The 19,322-nt window shown below is 46.3% G+C and overlaps 1 protein-coding gene across 4 annotated transcripts in view; it reads right to left on the bottom strand.

The window, feature by feature from the left end:
- The window catches only part of LOC144950847 (protein unc-45 homolog B-like), a 42,881-nt gene that overhangs the window by 7,627 nt on the left and 15,932 nt on the right, over window positions 1-19,322 (bottom strand). For all 4 annotated transcript variants that reach the window (XM_078880978.1, XM_078880981.1, XM_078880979.1 and 1 more), the window contains exons 5-18: window positions 18,776-18,865; window positions 18,055-18,222; window positions 16,762-16,927; window positions 14,989-15,159; window positions 13,667-13,838; window positions 10,715-11,015; window positions 9,830-9,924; window positions 8,401-8,542; window positions 6,173-6,313; window positions 4,051-4,178; window positions 2,969-3,035; window positions 1,489-1,602; window positions 689-804; window positions 68-185 (exon numbers count right to left, since the gene is read on the bottom strand). In XM_078880978.1, coding sequence (XP_078737104.1) covers window positions 68-185; window positions 689-804; window positions 1,489-1,602; window positions 2,969-3,035; window positions 4,051-4,178; window positions 6,173-6,313; window positions 8,401-8,542; window positions 9,830-9,924; window positions 10,715-11,015; window positions 13,667-13,838; window positions 14,989-15,159; window positions 16,762-16,927; window positions 18,055-18,222; window positions 18,776-18,865 — 1,989 coding nt within the window. The remainder of the gene's footprint in view (window positions 1-67; window positions 186-688; window positions 805-1,488; window positions 1,603-2,968; window positions 3,036-4,050; window positions 4,179-6,172; window positions 6,314-8,400; window positions 8,543-9,829; window positions 9,925-10,714; window positions 11,016-13,666; window positions 13,839-14,988; window positions 15,160-16,761; window positions 16,928-18,054; window positions 18,223-18,775; window positions 18,866-19,322) is intronic.

The following is a 19,322-nucleotide window of genomic DNA, read 5'->3' as shown; positions in this document are numbered from 1 at the left end:
ACACGAGTTCAGGACCAATCAGAAGCAAGGGTGGCAGCAGGGTGCGAAGTGTGAGGTCATCACCAACCTCCTTGTTGAGGACCATGTTGCACATGCACTCGGTGGCGGCGGCGCGGATTTGCTCGTGATCTTCGAACATGTGGCTTTCGATCATTGGGAAAGCCTTCTCTTTGAGCATCTGCTTCCTAGAGTGCAGCAAACATATTCAGTGCCTCTGCAATTTTGCTTTTACGTGCAAGTGTTAAACTTTAATGACTAAGTTTTTTTTGTTTAATGTGTCTTTCCCGCCATCCCACCCGCCCCCCCCCCCCCCCCCGCCAATTCCTTCACGATTGTGTTATCGTCTCGGGCAATCGCCCGCGTATATTTTTGTCCGGGTCCTCCGGTTTTTCCCTCCACATTTAGAAACATGCGTTTAAGCCACTTCGTTGAGGATTTGTGGTCGGGTCGTGTTATAGCTCAGTGGGCCTTAAAATAAAATAAATATATACAGGGTGCTTCAAAAAATGTTAACACTTATATGGGACTATCGTTTTGAACGGAAAAAGAACGGATAACACACTGTATTATCCGCACATTTCACGTGGTATTGTTGCAAATTCTCAGAAGTGTTAACATTTGTTTTAAGCACCCTGTATATACAAGACCACAACCAGCAAACGGTGCTTCCAGCAATACGATCGCTCACCTCAGCTTGTCGTTGATTCCTGCCAGATTAGTGAGGGCCATGAGTGACTCGAAATTCTGTAGCCCAGAATTCTCCACGTTCAGGAGGCTCACGAGGGGACGCACCACCTCGTAGATCTGCGGTTACAGGCGTTCACAACAATCCTCATTACAGTGATTTAAAGCTTTCGTGACTGCAGGGATTCATCTTCTGGGTTCTTTCGGTAAAGTCACGTAGAAGGGAAATAATAAAATAATAAAAATAAAACATAATAAATACAATTCTCACGACGTTTCGGCCACAACGCAAGCAGCCGTCCTCAGGTGAAGAACAGGTCTGTCGGAAAAGACAGCAAACGGCTACCCGTACCCAGCCGAGTACGGGTACCCGTTTGCGACCCTGGTGCGGCCGCGTACGGGTACGGGTAGACCGTGAGTCACTGGTGAGTAACTGTTTGTCACTCATTTCCCAACGTCTTGTCTCTTCTCACAATTCAAGTTCCTAGAATCAACCCACCCGCGCCTGCAACATGGCTTCATCCCAGAGGTCGCAATCAGGTACCCGATACCCGTACCCTACCCGTACCGTGGCTGGGTACGGGTAGGGTACGGGTACGGCCGGGTACGGGTAAGGAATCAAAACCCGTTTGCGACCTCTGGTTGATAGGTATGACATCTGTCAAAAATGACTGGACATTCATAAGCTCATCGGATGCCTTCAGTCTTAAGTAAAAAAAAAAATCCGATTCTGAAACAGTAAAAATTAATTTACTCTGCAAAAAATAAAAATAAACCGGTTGGCATTCCCCCCAAGGCACTTACCCTCTCGCCAGGAAAGGCGATCACTGGGTTGGCTGTGATGGTGATTTTGGCCAAGGCTTGAGCGGCTTTACTCTTTCCAACTTCCGTTCCTTCCAGGGCGAGAGGAATTAAAGCCTGCGGGGGGTGGGGTGGGGGTGAACATGACAGGTCCAAGGTAAATGAAACGTTGTAGTTTCAGAACATTGCACATGAAAAATATATAACAAATATAAAGTAGACTCTCGATTATCCGCGTACGGTTTATCTGATTTGCGGATTAACCGCGCACCTTGAAATTTTGACATAAATTAGTAATTTAACACGTAGGCTTTCGCGACCAATTTTATTCATAATATAGGTTTTTTGGGTCAGATCGCGTTGTTTATAAATGTGTCGTAACCCTCCACCACCCGACACGGCCAATCAGAAAAAATGAATTGAATTAAATGATGACGTCACCCTGATGCTGCTCTATTTAAGACCGGAAGCAATAGGAGAGCTTCACCATTCTTGCCCGATGAAGCTGATTGTAACTATCAGCGAAACGTCGTACTCAAATTAAAAAATGCTGTTGAATCTCTCTTCAGCACACCGGTGGGCTAAAGAAGTGAATTATTTTGTCCTTTGAAAAAGTGACACATTTTTAAATCCTTTATATTAAGTTCGTTTGCTTGCTTAGGACCGTGCAAATCTTTCGGTCGTTTTTTAACCCACTTCCCGTGATCCAATCGAGCTGACATTTTCCACACAGACTCGTTGTGCGTGACAATTAATTTTCGTGAAAATTTTTTTCCAAAATTTTTCACAATTTTTTGGACAAAAAAATTCTATTTAATTACCAATTGCTTAATGGTGCAATGCAATCATCTGACCCATAGGTGGCAGCCATCTCAAGCCAGAGGACGAGAGGACTCTAGCCGCCACGCATATAAAGGATTTATAGTGAAAAACTTTGTTTTTACGGGTTATACTTATTTACTGATTGGCTGTGTCGGGTGGTGGAGGGTTACGACACATTAATAAATAACGCGATCTGACCCAAAAACCTATATTATGAATACATTTGTAACTCGTGGATTTTCCCTTGAGCCCAAATTAATAAATCTAAAATAGTTATACATTTTTATTCTTTAAAATATTTATTACAATGCTTATCCCGAGCTCTCATACTCTGATGGTGCATTGTCTTTGAGTTGTGCGCCTTTTGGCGTCATCTGGTCCAACCCATGTGAGACTAGGCTCTAAGGAAAGCTGTCTTGGGTGTGGACCAATCAACTTCAAGGACAGTGCGTACATTATCAGAGTTATGTTTTTTGTTTGCATTATGACTGCAGGTATTGTAGTCTATGCAAACGTGACTCCTCGTAAAAAAAAAAGGTGTCAGTTTTGTTGCCAGATTAAAGGTTAAAAAAACAATTATCATATTTTTTTAGTGGCAAATGAGGTACCAATGGTGTAAACGATTTCTTGTTGCAGTTTTGTTGAAACCGACACTTCTTACCTTCCCACCACCTTCTGCCACGATCGTTCCCCTGTTTTCAGTTTCTTCCACCAGTGCCAAGAACACCCTGAGAGCGTTTCACATTTTAACAACGCAATTAATAATGTCCAGACCACTGTAGAGACGAAACAAAAAACCTTGCCAATAATTAACAATGTCTAAAAAAAAAGTATAAACATGATACCCTGTTCAGCCCTGCAAAAAAAAACGTTAAATAAATCTCGAAATATTTACGTATAAAATGTGAAGTCACGTAAAGGAAGGGGTGTCCTGAAAAACGTTACAACCCAATAAAATATTGTAAATCATAAAAATTCATAGCTTTTCCCATTTTTTCTGGCAACATAAAAATGCATATTTGGGTCCGATCATGCGAGCGCGATGCAAGTTTGTGTCGTACACCCGCCTCCACCCGACACACACGAATAGACGAAAGTTGTCATGCGCACAAACGCGACGATTCATTTCTACTTCATTGGTACGTTGGGAGGAGCAATCCACACACTATTGACAATCAGCTACAACGTTTCCATTTTCCTTCACTCACTGTCACCATACTCTTTGGTTCTTTCGGTAAAGTCGCGTAGTTAGAAATAAAATAACATCGTGACTTTGCCGAAAGAACCAAAGAGTATTGATTCCTGCAGTCACGAAAGCTTCAAATCATCACTGTTACCAATGAAACCAATTACAGTTTCACACTCGCAGTGTTCAAGTGCCGGCTTGATTATACCGGCCGTTGTAGGCAGCCAATGAATGGAATGCATTCAAGAGTACGTCCATCGTAGAACCCCAATGAAATCGAGACTAACAGCCTAATGAAATAAATGAAATCTATCTAACTAATCCATCGGGGAGGGTCGAGCGATGAGTTAAATCACGCGTTCGGTGGATTTTCGGATACGTGCAAAATGCATTTCAACCGAATGCAGGACGACCACCGGAGAGAAATATCGTGTGCAAGCGTAAGGTGGGTTATTACATCGCACGATCGTGACAGGTGGTGAACGGCAGTCTGTTGAGGCCTTCATCCAGCAGTGGATTGACTACGAGCTGATGTTGACGATGGATGAGTGTCTCACCTGGACATGAGCTCCTTGCTGGCGTCGGTGAGCACGGCACTGTCCGACTTCACCATGCAAACCAGCGCGGACACCAGGCCAGCCTTGAGCAGCTTCTTCACGCGAATATTAACAAACTTCTTCTTGTCCTGGAAAACATGTGCTTGCCTTAGGGTGCATGGAAGTGTAATAAAAGTCATTGAGGCGACTTCTGGAATCCGGTCTTTTATTCAACTTGCATTACAGCTTTCCTTCACACTGCTGACAGGCAGCGTGCGAGGGATAGATAGAGAGAGAGACACACTGCCACGTGGCAACCCGGAGCCCCGCTCCCGCGTGGCCCCCTTCCTCCGTTCGTTCCCGTTCTGACCACGTGTCGTTCGTCTCCACCCCTATTTAATACCCGGGTCACGTGGTGCGTTTCCGCCAATCCTGGTTAGCCTCCATGGAATATTCCAGGCTCCCTCGTAGGCTCCCGGGGCCACGCCCCTGACTCGTCTCCCCATTGGCTGTGGCCAAAGCCAGCAGAACCAATCCTCTCCTTACAGCTGTCACCTTTCCATTACGTCAGGGCCACGCCCCTAGGCTTCCCCCCATTGGATATAAACCAGGACCGGCAGAGCCAATCATCATGACGAGTTGTGATACGTCAGTGAGCCGGATATATCCTCACATTACAGAAGTAACGTGATTCACAGTGCCCTTCATGGAACATTTACAGCAAAACACTCGATGAGGAATTTACCAATTTTCTCAAGCAGAGCAGTCCCAGGAAAGAACTTTGATACTACTCTTTGGTTTGTTCGGTAAAGTCACGTAGGTAAAAAATAAAATAAAATAAATGAAAACAACTCAAATAAATCCCGACGTTTCGGGCGCAACACAAGCGTCCATCATCAGGTGGGAAAGCATGGCCTACTGCTGATGCAGACTGTTTTAAAAAGCTTCAAATCTAGAATTAACTTTGATACTCATAAAGACCAACCAGGGCTAACAAAACATCATTATTTCTAAATATAAAAAAGAATTTTTTTATTATTTATTTTATTTTATTGTTTCCCTTCTACGTGACTTTACCGAAAGAACCAAGAATATGAATCCCTGCAGTCACGAAAGCTTTAAATCATTATTTCTGTGTGCACAGAAGTATTAACAGATGCACGGAGTTAGAGACGTAATGTGTGTGCATGTATACTCCTTAGTTCTTTCGGTAAAGTCACGTAGGCAGTTGCAAACCTCGTGTTTTTGTACGTAAGCATTTTGGACACATACCTAGGATGGACAACAAAATTACAAGCGTTGTTGTTGTTGTTGGAAAGAACCCAAAAGAGACACAGATGACGAAATAAGAGAGTGGTGGTGCCAGAAACACGTGCACCACCTGAGCAGATTGGCACACGAGACAGAGAGGAAAGTGGAAAAAAATGGGGAAATGTGCAGGGGACACCTACGCGGGCTATTTGCCCATGGATCGTGATGTGACGTTGAAGTGGAACTTCTTTGGCACCGTACGTAGCCAACTTGCGCTAATCGGAGGTGAATTATATTATGATCGCGGGGTTGGCAAATATCACCCCCGTCCCCCACACTTCACCGAGTTACAAACCTCGTGTTGTTACAAACCTCGTTCACTTGATACAGCTATCGTGCTGTGACGGTTCCACCTGAAGACGGAAGCTTGTGTTGCCTCCGAAACGTCGTCATTTTTAATTTATTTCTACTACTATAATTTCTATTATTTTTATTATTCATTTTTATTTTCACCTACGTGACTTTACCGAAAAAAACCTAACAAAAAATAATATCCGGCCTACCTTGGCTCCTCCCACCCTCAACCAGTATATATACAAGGATTGTTTTCTTGGAATTTCTCATTTACTTGATACAGCAATCGTGCTGTGACGGTTCCACCTGAAGACGGAAGCTTGTGTTGCCTCCGAAACGTCGTGATTTTTATTTTATTTTTATTTTACTTTTATTAATTTTAATTTTAAATTTTCACCTACGTGACTTTACCGAAAAAACCTAAGAATATGCAAACCTCGTGTTTTTTGTTAATGTGTCAAAACGCTGAGCGGGCGGATGGGCGAGCGGCTGATCCGAGCGGGGGTGCAAGTCTGAGAGACGCGTTCGGCGTACGTACCTTGGGGTGCAGCTCGGGCACATGCTGTTTGGCGTACTTGGCGAGCTCCACCATCTCCACAGGAGGCTCCTTCTTGTCGTAGCTGTTGGTGCAGTTGACCAGCGTGGAGGCCACCGCGTACAGGATGGTCTTATCGCTGGACTGCGTCGCCGACCGGAGACATTTCACACGTCGTCGAACGGTGAACGTCTCTCACACCGTACGTAGAAAACCATGGTACTCGGAGGTGCGATGCAACGTGTCTTTAACGACGTGCAAAATGTGTCGTGAACTAATTGCTTTTTGCGTTTAGTTTGTTGTGCGTCCCCCCCCCATACCTCCAATTATCACGGTCAGCTACATACGGTGCGAAAAAAGTTCAACATAAATACATAGCGACATACGATGTGGCCAGCCTCGATCAAAGCAAATCGGCTTACGATTCGCAATTGATGTTTTTATTTTTGGTCAGGCTGCGTTGACTATGAATGCCAATGTGTCTCGTATACCCTCCTCCACCCTACACGTACAAATTGGTATATATTGGTACATGTTCATTCCCCGTCTTCCAAAGTGAGCGAATACTGTAAATGTTAGATTGAAATTTAAATGTATTTATCCGTACAATATTTGCGTAATGTTTGTGTAACTTAATTTTGTAATTGTCACCATGATCAGTTTGCAAATAATCCACCCGAGCTAACCCGTGCCAAAAAAGGAATACACATTATTAATTCTAGATTTGAAGCTTTCGTGACTGCAATGATTCATATTCTCAGGTTTTTTCGGTAAAGTCACGTAGGTAAAACATTAAAAGTAATGAAAGTAAAATAAAACAAAACAAAAATAAAAATAAAATTCACGACGTTTCGGAGGCAACACAAGTCTCCGTCATCAGGTGGGACCGTCACAGCCAGATTAGCTGCATCAAGTGAAGCAATGATTCAAAATGTAATCCCTTATAAGCAAGTTGAAGGGGGGGAGGAGAGGGGGGGGGAGTTCATCAGAATGTGGTAGCCAATGAATGGAACGTATCGGGAGGGAGGGGGGGTGGGAGGGGGAGGGAGCCAACAAAACATTTGGCGACGGCTTGGACGCGGCTGCTGCGCACGCCAACACAATGGGCAGAAAGGGGGGAGGGGAGGTTTGATACACATGATAGAACAAAGGAACGAAAATGCCCATGTTTATACCAATGCAGGCTGAAAAATGAAGAGAGTACTGTTAAAAATAACTGGGGATGTTAACACTCGGTGAAGTAAATTAAAATAGTGCCTGTCAGATAAGATGGTCCAAAAAGTGTAATTAAGTCTTTTTTGCGTGGTTAATAACATCTTTCCAGTGATTACTGAGTTTGTACCCATCATCACGGTTGAAACACAGACATAATTTCAACCGTGATGATGGGTACAAACTCAGTAATCACTGGAAAGATGTTATTAACCACGCAAAAAAGACTTAATTACACTTTTTGGACCATCTTATCTGACAGGCACTATTTTAATTTACTTCACCGAGTGTTAACATCCCCAGTTATTTTTAACAGTACTCTCTTCATTTTTCAGCCTGCATTGGTATAAACATGGGCATTTTCGTTCCTTTGTTCTATCATGTGTATCAAACCTCCCCTCCCCCCTTTCTGCCCATTGTGTTGGCGTGCGCAGCAGCCGCGTCCAAGCCGTCGCCAAATGTTTTGTTGGCTCCCTCCCCCTCCCACCCCCCTCCCTCCCGATACGTTCCATTCATTGGCTACCACATTCTGATGAACTCCCCCCCCCTCTCCTCCCCCCCTTCAACTTGCTTATAAGGGATTACATTTTGAATCATTGCTTCACTTGATGCAGCTAATCTGGCTGTGACGGTCCCACCTGATGACGGAGACTTGTGTTGCCTCCGAAACGTCGTGAATTTTATTTTTATTTTTGTTTTGTTTTATTTTACTTTCATTACTTTTAATGTTTTACCTACGTGACTTTACCGAAAAAACCTGAGAATACACATTATTAAACAACGATTCAGGTTTGCGCAATATTTTCGATTTCTCATGTGCAGCCAAATCGCTGAAGTGGAGTCTGTCTCTACGGTGAGAAACCGGTTGCGCGACCGCTCGCAATCGGTTGCATAAAACGTCTTCATGTAAGCGATCAGGTTACACGCAAACCAAGTCGTGCAACTGATCGCCCGGGGTGTCTTCGGGAATGAAAGGTGGCGGCACTCGAGATTTTTGTCGCTCGCAACAAGAACGGTACCTTGGCTAATTCCAGCATGCATCGCAACGCATCTTCGTCTTCAACAAATTCATCCTTCACGTCAGCATCGAGAGTGAGATAGGCCATGCCTTCTATGGCCCACTTCCGCGTTCGGATGTCGATGGTGTCATTGGTTAGCCACCTGAAATGACACGATGAATTAAGTAAACGATCGCTGTTCCATATCATCATCAGCATCATCGGCCATGTTTAATCCACTGCTGGTCGAAGGCCGCCGCAAGCCACCGCCACTCACAATCCCATGATGTAATAATCAACTCAGCATCTCACTTATTTTATTTTACAAGTTAAGCCCCACTGAACTATATAGCTCTTTTCAGAAGCGATGTGGCCACAGTTCCTAGACATCTTGGAAGATATGTTAACTCTCTTGCCTGGTATACAGGAGTTTGTGGCTTCAATCCCGACCCCGACGCCTGTATATTTGGAGTTTGGACGTCTCTTTCCCATTGGTGGTGTGGATTTTTCTCCGGGTCCTCCGGTTTTTCCCTCCACATTTAGAATCAACGTGGCGCGTTTTAGAGTATTTGGCTACTGCTATAAATGTTCACGCGATAAGCCACTTCATTGGGATATAATTTGTGGGTAGGTCAAATAAAAATAATAGTAGAAGTTGGCAGTACCCACATTTCACACCACCACACGTGGCCCTGCCTGTGGACTAACTGACACTGTACCCATGTACAGATAGTCCCCGAGTTACGATATTTCAATCTTACGATGGCGATAGCGATACGGAAAAATTGTAAAATATTTAAAATTTCGCGCGGCAGGCAAACGCAGCAGCGTACGAGGTTACGATACTGTACGTTGGGATGCTGGGCAATACAGTATTGTAATTAATAAATACATGCAGTATATAGTTTATACAGTACGGTACTGTAAATTGCTCTGTTTTGCTAAATTATCACCATTCTTTAAGACTCCTGGGTAGGCGAGGCCATCTTCGACTTAGGATATTTTTGACTTACGATGGGGTCGTCGTAACGCATCTCCATCGTAAGCAGAGGACTACCTGTATAGTTGGGTGGACAGAGGCGATATGAGAAACACGTTTGCGACACTGGATCTGCCGGGAGATCGCACTTTGCGACTCCCACATAGCAAGTCCAGTGTGCTCGCATTCACAGCACGGGAAGAGCATCGTAGCCTATTAGTGGACGAACACAAAAATCACTTATGAAAAAAAATAATAGGTTTTACCCCTTCCTGGCAAGTCTATCAGAAGAGCACGTTTGTCTGCATGTTTTGCCACAAGTAATGCAGTAATTGATTCCTTGCAAACGGTTTCTATTTGGTGTTTGAACATCTTAACGCAACTCCTGTTTCATTGCCAGAAAGGGTAAAACCCATTCTTACTTTTCATACTTTGATACCGGAAAAAAAGGTCCCCTTAATAATCACTTACTTTCTGCATTGCTTGGCCAGTTTCTCCATCGAGCCTTCTGCAAACTGCCTCAGGCTATAGTCAGTGCCTCCAGCGGAGCCCACTTTACACAGTCCCTGTAAAAACACACGTGCATCGCACGTATTATTATTATTATGATTTGCTCATTGGTGGGTTTCGCTGTTAGAGGGTCGGGGAAAGATCCTCCGCAAACAGCTATATCCAAAGGCCAGAAGAACCATCGTCTCAATACAAGTCAAGACTGAAACAAGCTTTTCGAAAAGGTGAGAAAATATTAGACGGTGAGCAGGGTCGTGCGAGCACATGTGTTGAGGAGTGGAGTGCTGACGTCAGGTCACACTCGCCTCGGGGGAATGCCGTCAAGGTAAAGTGACGTCATGCCCCCCGGGGTATTTGAGGGGAGACCCGTGACGTGGACGGGGTCTTCGCCGGGAGTCAGAGGAGTGAGCGTTAGGGGAGTAGGGGGCTCCGGGATAGAGGGTAGAGAGCCAGGCTAAAGGGGCTGCTTTACCCGGCTGGCCGAGTTGGCTGAACCCTCGGTCAGCGCTGTGGGAAGAGCCCGATAGCCTGGTGGGGTGTAGGGAACTCCCAGTACCCTTCCCCTGGGGAGATTAGTTAATAACCCTTGTGTTGTTAACCCCTTCCCCCGAGTTAGGCGTAAGCCCTAAATAAACGGTTTGGCGTCAGCCCCTACACGACCGGCTTCAGCGTCCTTTTCTACCACGCAACACATGGACTGGACTCGCCACGCGAGACGCTGAAGATCGCAAAAGCTGGCAAGCGGTCCGTCACGGACGTCGACCCTTGGTTACGACGGGGATAAACACTCGGCGGAGCAGAGCGACGCATACAAATCGCCGCGAAGAAAACCGCCGCCGAACGCACCACCAGCGCGCGTATCTTGATTTTGTCGTTGGTCGTTTTCTTGTAGATGTCCTTGAGCAGCGACACGCCGTTGCCGGTGATGAAGGTGGCGCGGTTGGACTTGGCGGCGGCGTAGATCAGCGCCTCCGTGGCCACCAGCTGATCGAGCTCGCGCTCCGAGGCCACCAAAGCCACCATCGTCTCCAAGACTCCCTTGAGTTCCAGGATCTTGTTGCCCACATCAAATGGGCCCTGCAGAAGCCCCGATATGGTCTGGATGGCGTGCAGATTTCCGGCCACGTCGCTCCCACCGAAATATTTCCTGCGGCGACGCGAAAAAGAAAAAAAAACGCACGGTCAGCGACGCGCTTGTCGGAAGTCAACGATGGCGGTCGTTTGATGGCAGTGCAGCAAAATTCATTGTTGTACTTCACTGTGCTCCCACGCCTGAGCTGCCTGCCTCGACGTGGAGTGGGGGGAGGCCGCAGCCTACAGTCCACAGCGGGCCCACCACTTTATTACGTCACACCCTGATGGAGCCTCTCACTTCCGAATGGACTGCAAATTTAATTTGTATCCGTCACTCGCGCATTCAAGCAACGTTAGTTTTGGACATTCGCGGGGAAAAATTTTCGACTGGGCAACACCGTGCTTCTAATTCGAGATTTGAAGCTTTCGTGACTGCAAGGATTCATACTCTTAGTTCTTTCGGTAAAGTCACGTAGGTAGAAAATGAAATTAAAATTAATAAAAATAAAACAATAAAATTGTTTTTATCACGACGAAACGTCGTGATTTTATTGTTTTATTTTTTATTAATTTTAACTTCATTTTTTACCTACGTGACTTTACCGAAAGAACTAACAGTATGAAACCGTGCTTCTAATTTATTTGTTTTATTTATAGGTTATTTAATTTTCGTGTGCCTGCCTCCTAATTTGCAGGCTTGCGTGCCCGTGCCGCGTTGTCAGCTTGCTCCTCTCTCTGTGTGCCGTTGTGATGTCTGTCTGCTTGTATGTCTGTCTATAGTTTTTTCTAGTTAGATTTTTGTTGCTATTTCTTTTATGCCTGATGATGATTGCTTGTGTTGCAATCGAAACGTCGTAATATGTTATTTTATTTTAATTTATTATTGTATTTTTAGACGTGACTTAACCGAAAAGAACCAAAGAATAATTTATTTGTGTTTGTGAGTTTTAAACCGGCCCCCGACCAACATGGCGAGGTCAAATAGCCCCCACAGCCTGCATCAAGAAGCGAATTCACAGACCCGCGCTGTACATTTACACGTACAATGTTTACTCAGTAGAGACAGCAGGCAGAGAGATTGACTGACTTATTACACTATGAGACATCTCCTTTACCAGTGGCAAAATATAGTAGTAGGTTTTTACCCTTTAAACTGGTACAAAACTGACACCTTTATACAAGGCATCATGTTTGCAATAACCTCTCAATAAGCTCTCAATACTCTGATAGTGCGCTGTTTTTGAGTTGTACGCCTTTTGGCGTCATCTGGTCCAACACCAATGGAGACTAGGCTCTAAGGAAAGCTGTCTCAGGTGTGGACCAATCAACTTCAAGGGCAGTGCATATCATTATCATTATCAGAGTTGTTTCTTTTTGTTTGCATTTTGACTGCTTGTGTTGTGGTTATTGCAAACATGATGCCTTGTATAAAGGTGTCAGTTTTTGTACCAGTTTAAAGGGTAAAAACCTACTACTGACTTATTACAGTTGAAGACTGCACCTTGTAAGTGCAGCAAATTGAAAACACTTTTAAAGTTTAAGAAAGGTCAACTGAACACTTCTGAATGTATTATGCGAGAAGTCTTCATTCATAAATGTTAAAGTGAAAGCCACGATTGCACGGCGGCTATTCCTACGAGCCATCAAAAGTTTCTGTACAACCCTAAAATAAAATAAAACTACACATCAGTACAATTACAACCTAGACTATTAAGGAAAATATAAAAAAAAACAAGCGTTTCCATCTCTACAAAACAGTTCAAGGAAAAGACAATTGCATTGAATTTCTTTTTTTCAATTAAAGTGCAAGTGATTGCCTGCTCAAACGAACACTGCTCATCTGCAAACTTACAGCAGGCATTAAATATCCCCCTGAAGTAATTCACAAGATGAGGCCCATCGTGTAAAGTACTCAATTGGGACTACGTATACAGAACAAGAATGTTTTGGTTTTAATACTTCAGAATATTTCTTCGTCTCGGAAAAATCCGATGAGCTACGAAGCTCTTTTTCGACAGACGCCCGGTTACACGTAGCAGTCATCGCCCCCCCCCTCCCCCCCTCTTTAGTTGGCAGATTACAAGCGCCGGTTTGCTCTTGCAAAGGAGAATACACATTCGGCGAAGTCTCCCGGGTTAGTTTCTCAAGCTGGTCGAACTAAACAAAAAGAGAGACCTCTTCTTGGTTCTTTCGGTAAAGTCACGTAGAAGGGAAATAATAAAATAATATAAATAAAACATAATAAAATAATTCTCACGACGTTTCGGCCACAAAGCAAGCAGCCATCCTCAGGTGAAGAACAGGTCTGTCAGAAAGACAGCGTCTTCACCTGAGGACGGCTGCTTGCGTTGTGGCCGAAACGTCGTGAGAATTATTTTATTATGTTTTATTTGTATTCTTTTATTATTTCCCTTCTACGTGACTATACCGAAAGAACCAAGAAGATGAATCCCTGCAGTCACGAAAGCTTTCAATCGAAATTTGATTATGTTTTATTTTCATCATTTTATTATTTCCCTTCTACGTGGTGACTTTACCGAAAGAACCAAGAAGATGAATCCCTGCAGTCACAAAAGCTTTCAATCGAAATTTTATTATGTTTTATTTTCATCATTTTATTATTTCCCTTCTACGTGGTGACTTTACCGAAAGAACCAAGAAGATGAATCCCTGCAGTCACGAAAGCTTTCAATCGAAAAAGAGAGATGCGGAGGGAATACTTACGTGACATACTCGGCGCAAATCTTCTCATAGTTCTCCCGCTCCGCATCGCCCCTCAGGTCCTCGTACAGCTTGTTGAGGAGCACCGCCGCCGTCATGCACGTGTTCTCCGTCGCGGCGAGATCGCCCGGCGACTCCGCGACAATCCCAGCCACTTTGAGCACGTGCTTCATCCCTACAGGGCCATAGGCGAAGCAACGCTGCGTCGATTAAACTTTTTTTTGCGTGTGTGTGTGACCCCCACTGTCGTGTGGAAATTTGATGGCGATTATGAAGTGGACCCATTTAAAACCTTTAAAACAGTCTGCATCAGCAACAGGCCATGCTTTCCCACCTGATGACGGAATGCTTGTGTTGCGCCCGAAACGTCTTGATTTATTTTATCTTATTTGTATACCTACGTGACTTTACTGAAAGAACCAAAGAGTATAGTTAACAGCCCTTTCTACTGCTGGATGTGCCGTTTGACCAGATTATCACCGCACTCGTCAATGCAGGTTGGTGAAGGTGCGAAGCATCCACGAGGGATCAAAGCAGTACAGTACAATGGATTTGAAGGCACTGCCCTCTTGTTACTACAGCTACATATGGGGGGGTATTGGACGCAGTGCTTTGTGCACTGCAGCCATATGCAGGCATCAGAGTTAGGATCGAACTCACGACCTCCTGTATACCAGGCGAGGTAGTTAACATCTCCTAGCCACCGAGAAGAGTTGGGAGTTTCAATGATTTCTTAAATTTGCTGGCAGCATGACAATCACCCATGAATGAAAGTGGTCAAATATCCCAATGCAGGATCCTCCTGAAAGAGAGCCTAAGGACTCAGTGACGCATCCCTGGGTATATAAATAAATACCTCAATGATCATTATGGTCATAAACACATTCCTGCGGAGGGAGCTGGTAAGAACGTTGGGTTGCTCGGTCAATGGCCAGGGTCAACGGCGGCGTAGTGTATTCCGCAAATATGCCCCACTGTGAGGGCGGGCACAAGCCGGCGTGAGTAGGTTAAACGTTGAGTTTTATAAGGGCACCACGGGGTGACCAGCCCCTCCCCACCCAGCCCCACCCCTCCCACCCCCCATCCAGCCCCACCATCCCCACCCAGCCCCACCCCTCCACCCAGCCCCTCCCCTCCCCACCCTCCCCTCCCCACCCAGCCCAACCCTCCCCACCCGGCCCCTCCCCACCCTCCCCACCCAGCCTCTCCCTGCACGATGGACAGACGCAATAATCCCGTGGGCTGGTGTAACCAGGAGGTTCCTACCAGTATAACAACAAGATAAAAGTAACATTTGAACAACTATGAAATCGAACGGCACTCACCGTAGTCAATGAACTTGAGTGAGACCGAATTGTCCGGGTTTTTCAGTGACTTGCGAGGAATGATCTTGATGAGAATATTCAAAGCGTTGTCCCTCCCATATCCAGACACGCCTTTGTCCACCAACATCTCCACCAATCGCACAACCATTCCCTTGAGGTCATTGTTGCTATCTGCAAACAACAAGTCAACCACTTCACTTGGCATGATGTTGCACACAAAGAGTACAAGTTTCCCCCTCGCTCTACGTCAGGGGCAGGCCGTATGAGGCCCACGAAATCATTTGGTTTGGCCCTGCCAAGGCAACCGCAGGCGGGACTCGAAATTCAATAAATCTCGGAGCAAACCTGGAAAAGCAGTTGCGAGTAGCAGCAACATCATCAACACCAGCTAACATCACCACACGCCTCGCCAAAGAGAAGCAGTTCCAGCCATCGCATTAGGGGTGAGTTAATTAAATGTTTGACCAAATATAACGGCCAAACTTTTAAGTTGATAATTTTGTATGGCCCGCGAATGATGTTATAAATATCCAAATGGCCCTTGGCAGAAAATTTTTTCACCACCCCTGCTCTACGCGGTAGTAGATGCGTTCCAAACACAAAGGGTGCACAAAGCGACATCGCACGGGGAAGACGGCTGCCTGCCGATTAGCGCAAACAGCTCACACTGTACACACGATGCAGTTTCATATCAGAGCGCATAGCCGCATGCGAGTGAATTTCAACCGCGTGACGTAGAAATTTTTTCGGGTAAAAACAGGCGAGCCGTATACATGCGCAAAATAGCACAAACCGAACCCGGATAAAGCGAGGGAAACCTGTCCACATCATATCGCTGCCAGGTTAAATGCCTCCACGTGCCCCGGTTCAGATATTCGGTCACCGATTTTAAGCCATGGCCGGGAATCGGATTCAGGCCGCCGGGTTGTGAGCGCAGCAAGCCAACCACAACGTGACCGCTATTCCACTGTACGCATGTGTGAACCAACAAAAAAGAAGATCCCTCAGACTTCTAGATTTGAAGCTTTCGTGACTGCAAGGATTCATATTCTTAGGTTTTTTCGGTAAAGTCACGGAGGTAATTTTAATTAAAATTTTTTACCTACGTGACTTTACCGAAAAAACCTAAGAATATGAATATCCCTCAGACTGTTGGAGCAAGGGTTGTTAGCGAGCGCCTACGAAGGCCGGCACGTGATAGGAGGGGATGGGTGGCCAGCTTCACACCAGCACCAATTTGTCTCAATAATGGCAATGATTACCACACCACACCAGGTACTTATTTGAGGCTGACTCGACCTAAGGGAGGCCCAGGACCGGTTTAAATAATCGCCACTGGTGTTGGCCGTGAGCGGGGATCGAACTCGGGTTGCTAGGTTCACAGCGTGGCTCACAAACCGCTGCACTCCCCACAAATACAAAAGACAAAGATCCCCCATATAGCCTTGACAGACTGTAGGGACAAGTGCTGTTAGCGAGCACCTATGAAGGCCAACACAGCACACGAGGGGGTTGGTGGCCAACACCACGCCCGGCCGCCTTTGTCTCCCCAGCGGCGATGTTTACACACCGCACCAGGTACTCATTTGAGGCGGAGTTGACCTAGGGAAGGCCCGGGACCGGTTCAGATTAGCGTCACAGGCGTTGGCCGTGAGCGGGAAAGCGAACTCAGGACGCCGGGTTCGTAGCGCAGCGCGCGAACCGCTACGCTACCGCTCCCTACACGTGTGTTCACACATGTTCACATATTGACGCGGGGGGAACGACCGTTACCCAGCAGAAGCGACTGTGGCTTGTCGTGATCCTTGGGTAGGCTTTCCACAATGGACTCCCACACAGCCTGCACCACCTTGCAGGTGGCGATGGAGATGCCCTCATCGTCGCTGGCCATCACCCTGCACAGGGTCTCCATGCCGATCGCTCGCAGGACGGCGGTCGCCTGAAAGAGGACACGCAACGTGCATTTTTCCCACTCGTAATTTCGTAGGTCGCTGGCAGACGGTAGTAAGTGACGGGCGCTTAAAAGCCAAAGTCACAGTAAAGAGGTAAACTGGATGCGGCGTGCAGGGTGCAGAAATATTTTCCAAGTCGCTGGCCTGGACAGACACAACACGCACGCTTCTCGCTGGAGCATAATTTTATATTTTGGCAATGGCTGCGGCGTTAGATAAATTACCTACCGATCTTCAACCATAACTATTAGTTTTTTATTGAGTACCCTTGATAGCTACGTGTAATCCCAAATGAGCAATTTGCAGATATATTTGTTTCTAATTTGACATTCTTGGACCATGACGCTGGCACACATCTACTCTAAAGCAGCCACCGCGTGTTATGCAGTTAATACACCGGCAGTAATAACTGGGGCTGCCTGGCAGATTCGAACCTCTGCAATAAAGCAGCGAACAGGCTAAAGCTGGGCACAGTCATATTCGCCTGTCTGCACGTCTCTTTTCGCATCCCCCAGTCTGCCTTGTCTGCCTGTGTGCCTGTGTGTCTGTCTTCTGACCATACTGCCTCGCTTGTCTGCCTCTCTGTCATAACGTCTATCTGTAAGTAATTGACCGTATGTAAAACTTCTTTTGCACTGTACGCAGCCAACTGCTAATCGGAGGTGCGGAAACAATCTATCATCGCAGGACTAACTCCAGCTCCCCACTCACATACGGTGCTCTAAACACTGTGCCAACACTCCCCGCTCACACACACAGTGCGCTAACCACTGCGGCACCACTCCCCACTCACACACACGGTGCGCTAACCACTGCGGCACCACTCCCCACTCACACACACAGTGCGCTAACCACTGCGCCACCGCTCCCACACACACACGGTACGCTAATCACTGTGGCACCACTCACACACACGGTGCGCTAACCACTGCGCCACCACTCCCCACTCACACACACAGTGCGCTAACCACTGCGCCACCGCTCCCACACACGGTGCGCTAACCACTGCGCCAACACTCCCCACACACACACACGGTACGCTAACCACTGTGGCACCACTCACACACACGGTGCGCTAACCACTGCGCCACCACTCCCCACTCACGTCACTTACCCTGGCTTCGTGCGCACTGCACAGCCCCACCAGCGTGCGCATGACCGCGAGGATCATACTGGGCTTGTTGGTGCCGATGAGGCGCTGCAGTTGGCGCACCCCGTCGCTCTGGAAGATGCTATCGGCGCCAGCGGCATCCCGAGCGAGGATCACCATGTTCTGAGCCGCCTGGGGTAACGACGGAGCAGACGCGTTTAAAAGAATGTGCCAATACGCGATCCGCTCTCACTGGGTGGGGAACACAGAACGCCAAACGAGGCATAAAAGTCACGTCATACGCATAGATTCTGTCACTTTCCAAGATGAATTTGAACTTTTGGAGACTGAGGTCCCATGATGTAGCTGCTCACCCCGAGCTCTCATTACTCTGGTAGTGCGTTGTCTTTGAACTGTGCGCCTTTTGGCGTCATCTGGTCGAACACCATATGAGACTAGGCTCTAAAGAAAGCTGTCTCTGGTGTGGACCAATCAGTTTCAAAGACAATGCATAAATTATCAGAGTATTGTTTTTTGTTTGCATTTGACTGCAAGTATTGTGGTTAATGTAAGCATGATTCCTTGCAAAAGGTGTTTTTGTTGCCAGAAAAAAGGGGGAAAACCCCTATTAGTATATTTTGGAGACTGCACGCGACGCATTAACCCAGGGGAGGCCGTTGAGCTCGAACCTTGAGCCCCGGCTGCAAGCGGAGAGGCCCGAACGTGCGCACGGGAGCAAGCGTACCTTTTCCTTGTCGCCGTCCGGAATGTTTTCGTCGAACAATATCTTGAACATCTGTTCGACTTTGCTCTCCGTGGAGAGGTTTACCTTCAGCTGACAGAGCAAACCAACGTCCGGTCAAGGGAGGGGGAAAATCCCAGAGGCACGGTGCAGTTGTGCCATCATAAAAAAAAACAATGTGCATGTATTTTTCGATTTAAAGCTTTCGTGACTGCAGGAATTCACCTTCTTGGTTCTTTCGGTAAAGTCACGTAGAAGGGAAGTAATAAAATAATAAAAGTAAAACATAATAAAATAATTCTCACTATTTTATTATGTTTTATTTTTATTATTTTATTACTTCCCTTCCACGTGACTTTACCGAAAGAACCAAGAAAATGTGCATGTACACACACAGAACGGCACGTGTAAACGTTGTACCATAGCAGAGCAAAACAATAGATTCTGCTGCTCTAGACTATACTGCCCATGACGTAGCTCTGCAGCAGCCTCCTAACACCTGTGTTATACCTGGTGGTCCCCAATCCAAACACCATCCAGGCTCAAACCT

This window comes from Lampetra fluviatilis, chromosome 59, assembly GCF_964198595.1.
Source record: "Lampetra fluviatilis chromosome 59, kcLamFluv1.1, whole genome shotgun sequence".
In the NCBI taxonomy this organism is placed as follows: Eukaryota; Metazoa; Chordata; class Hyperoartia; order Petromyzontiformes; family Petromyzontidae; genus Lampetra; species Lampetra fluviatilis.
The sequence above is the reverse complement of the archived record's forward strand: the minus strand, read 5'-3'. Positions and strand labels throughout refer to the sequence as shown.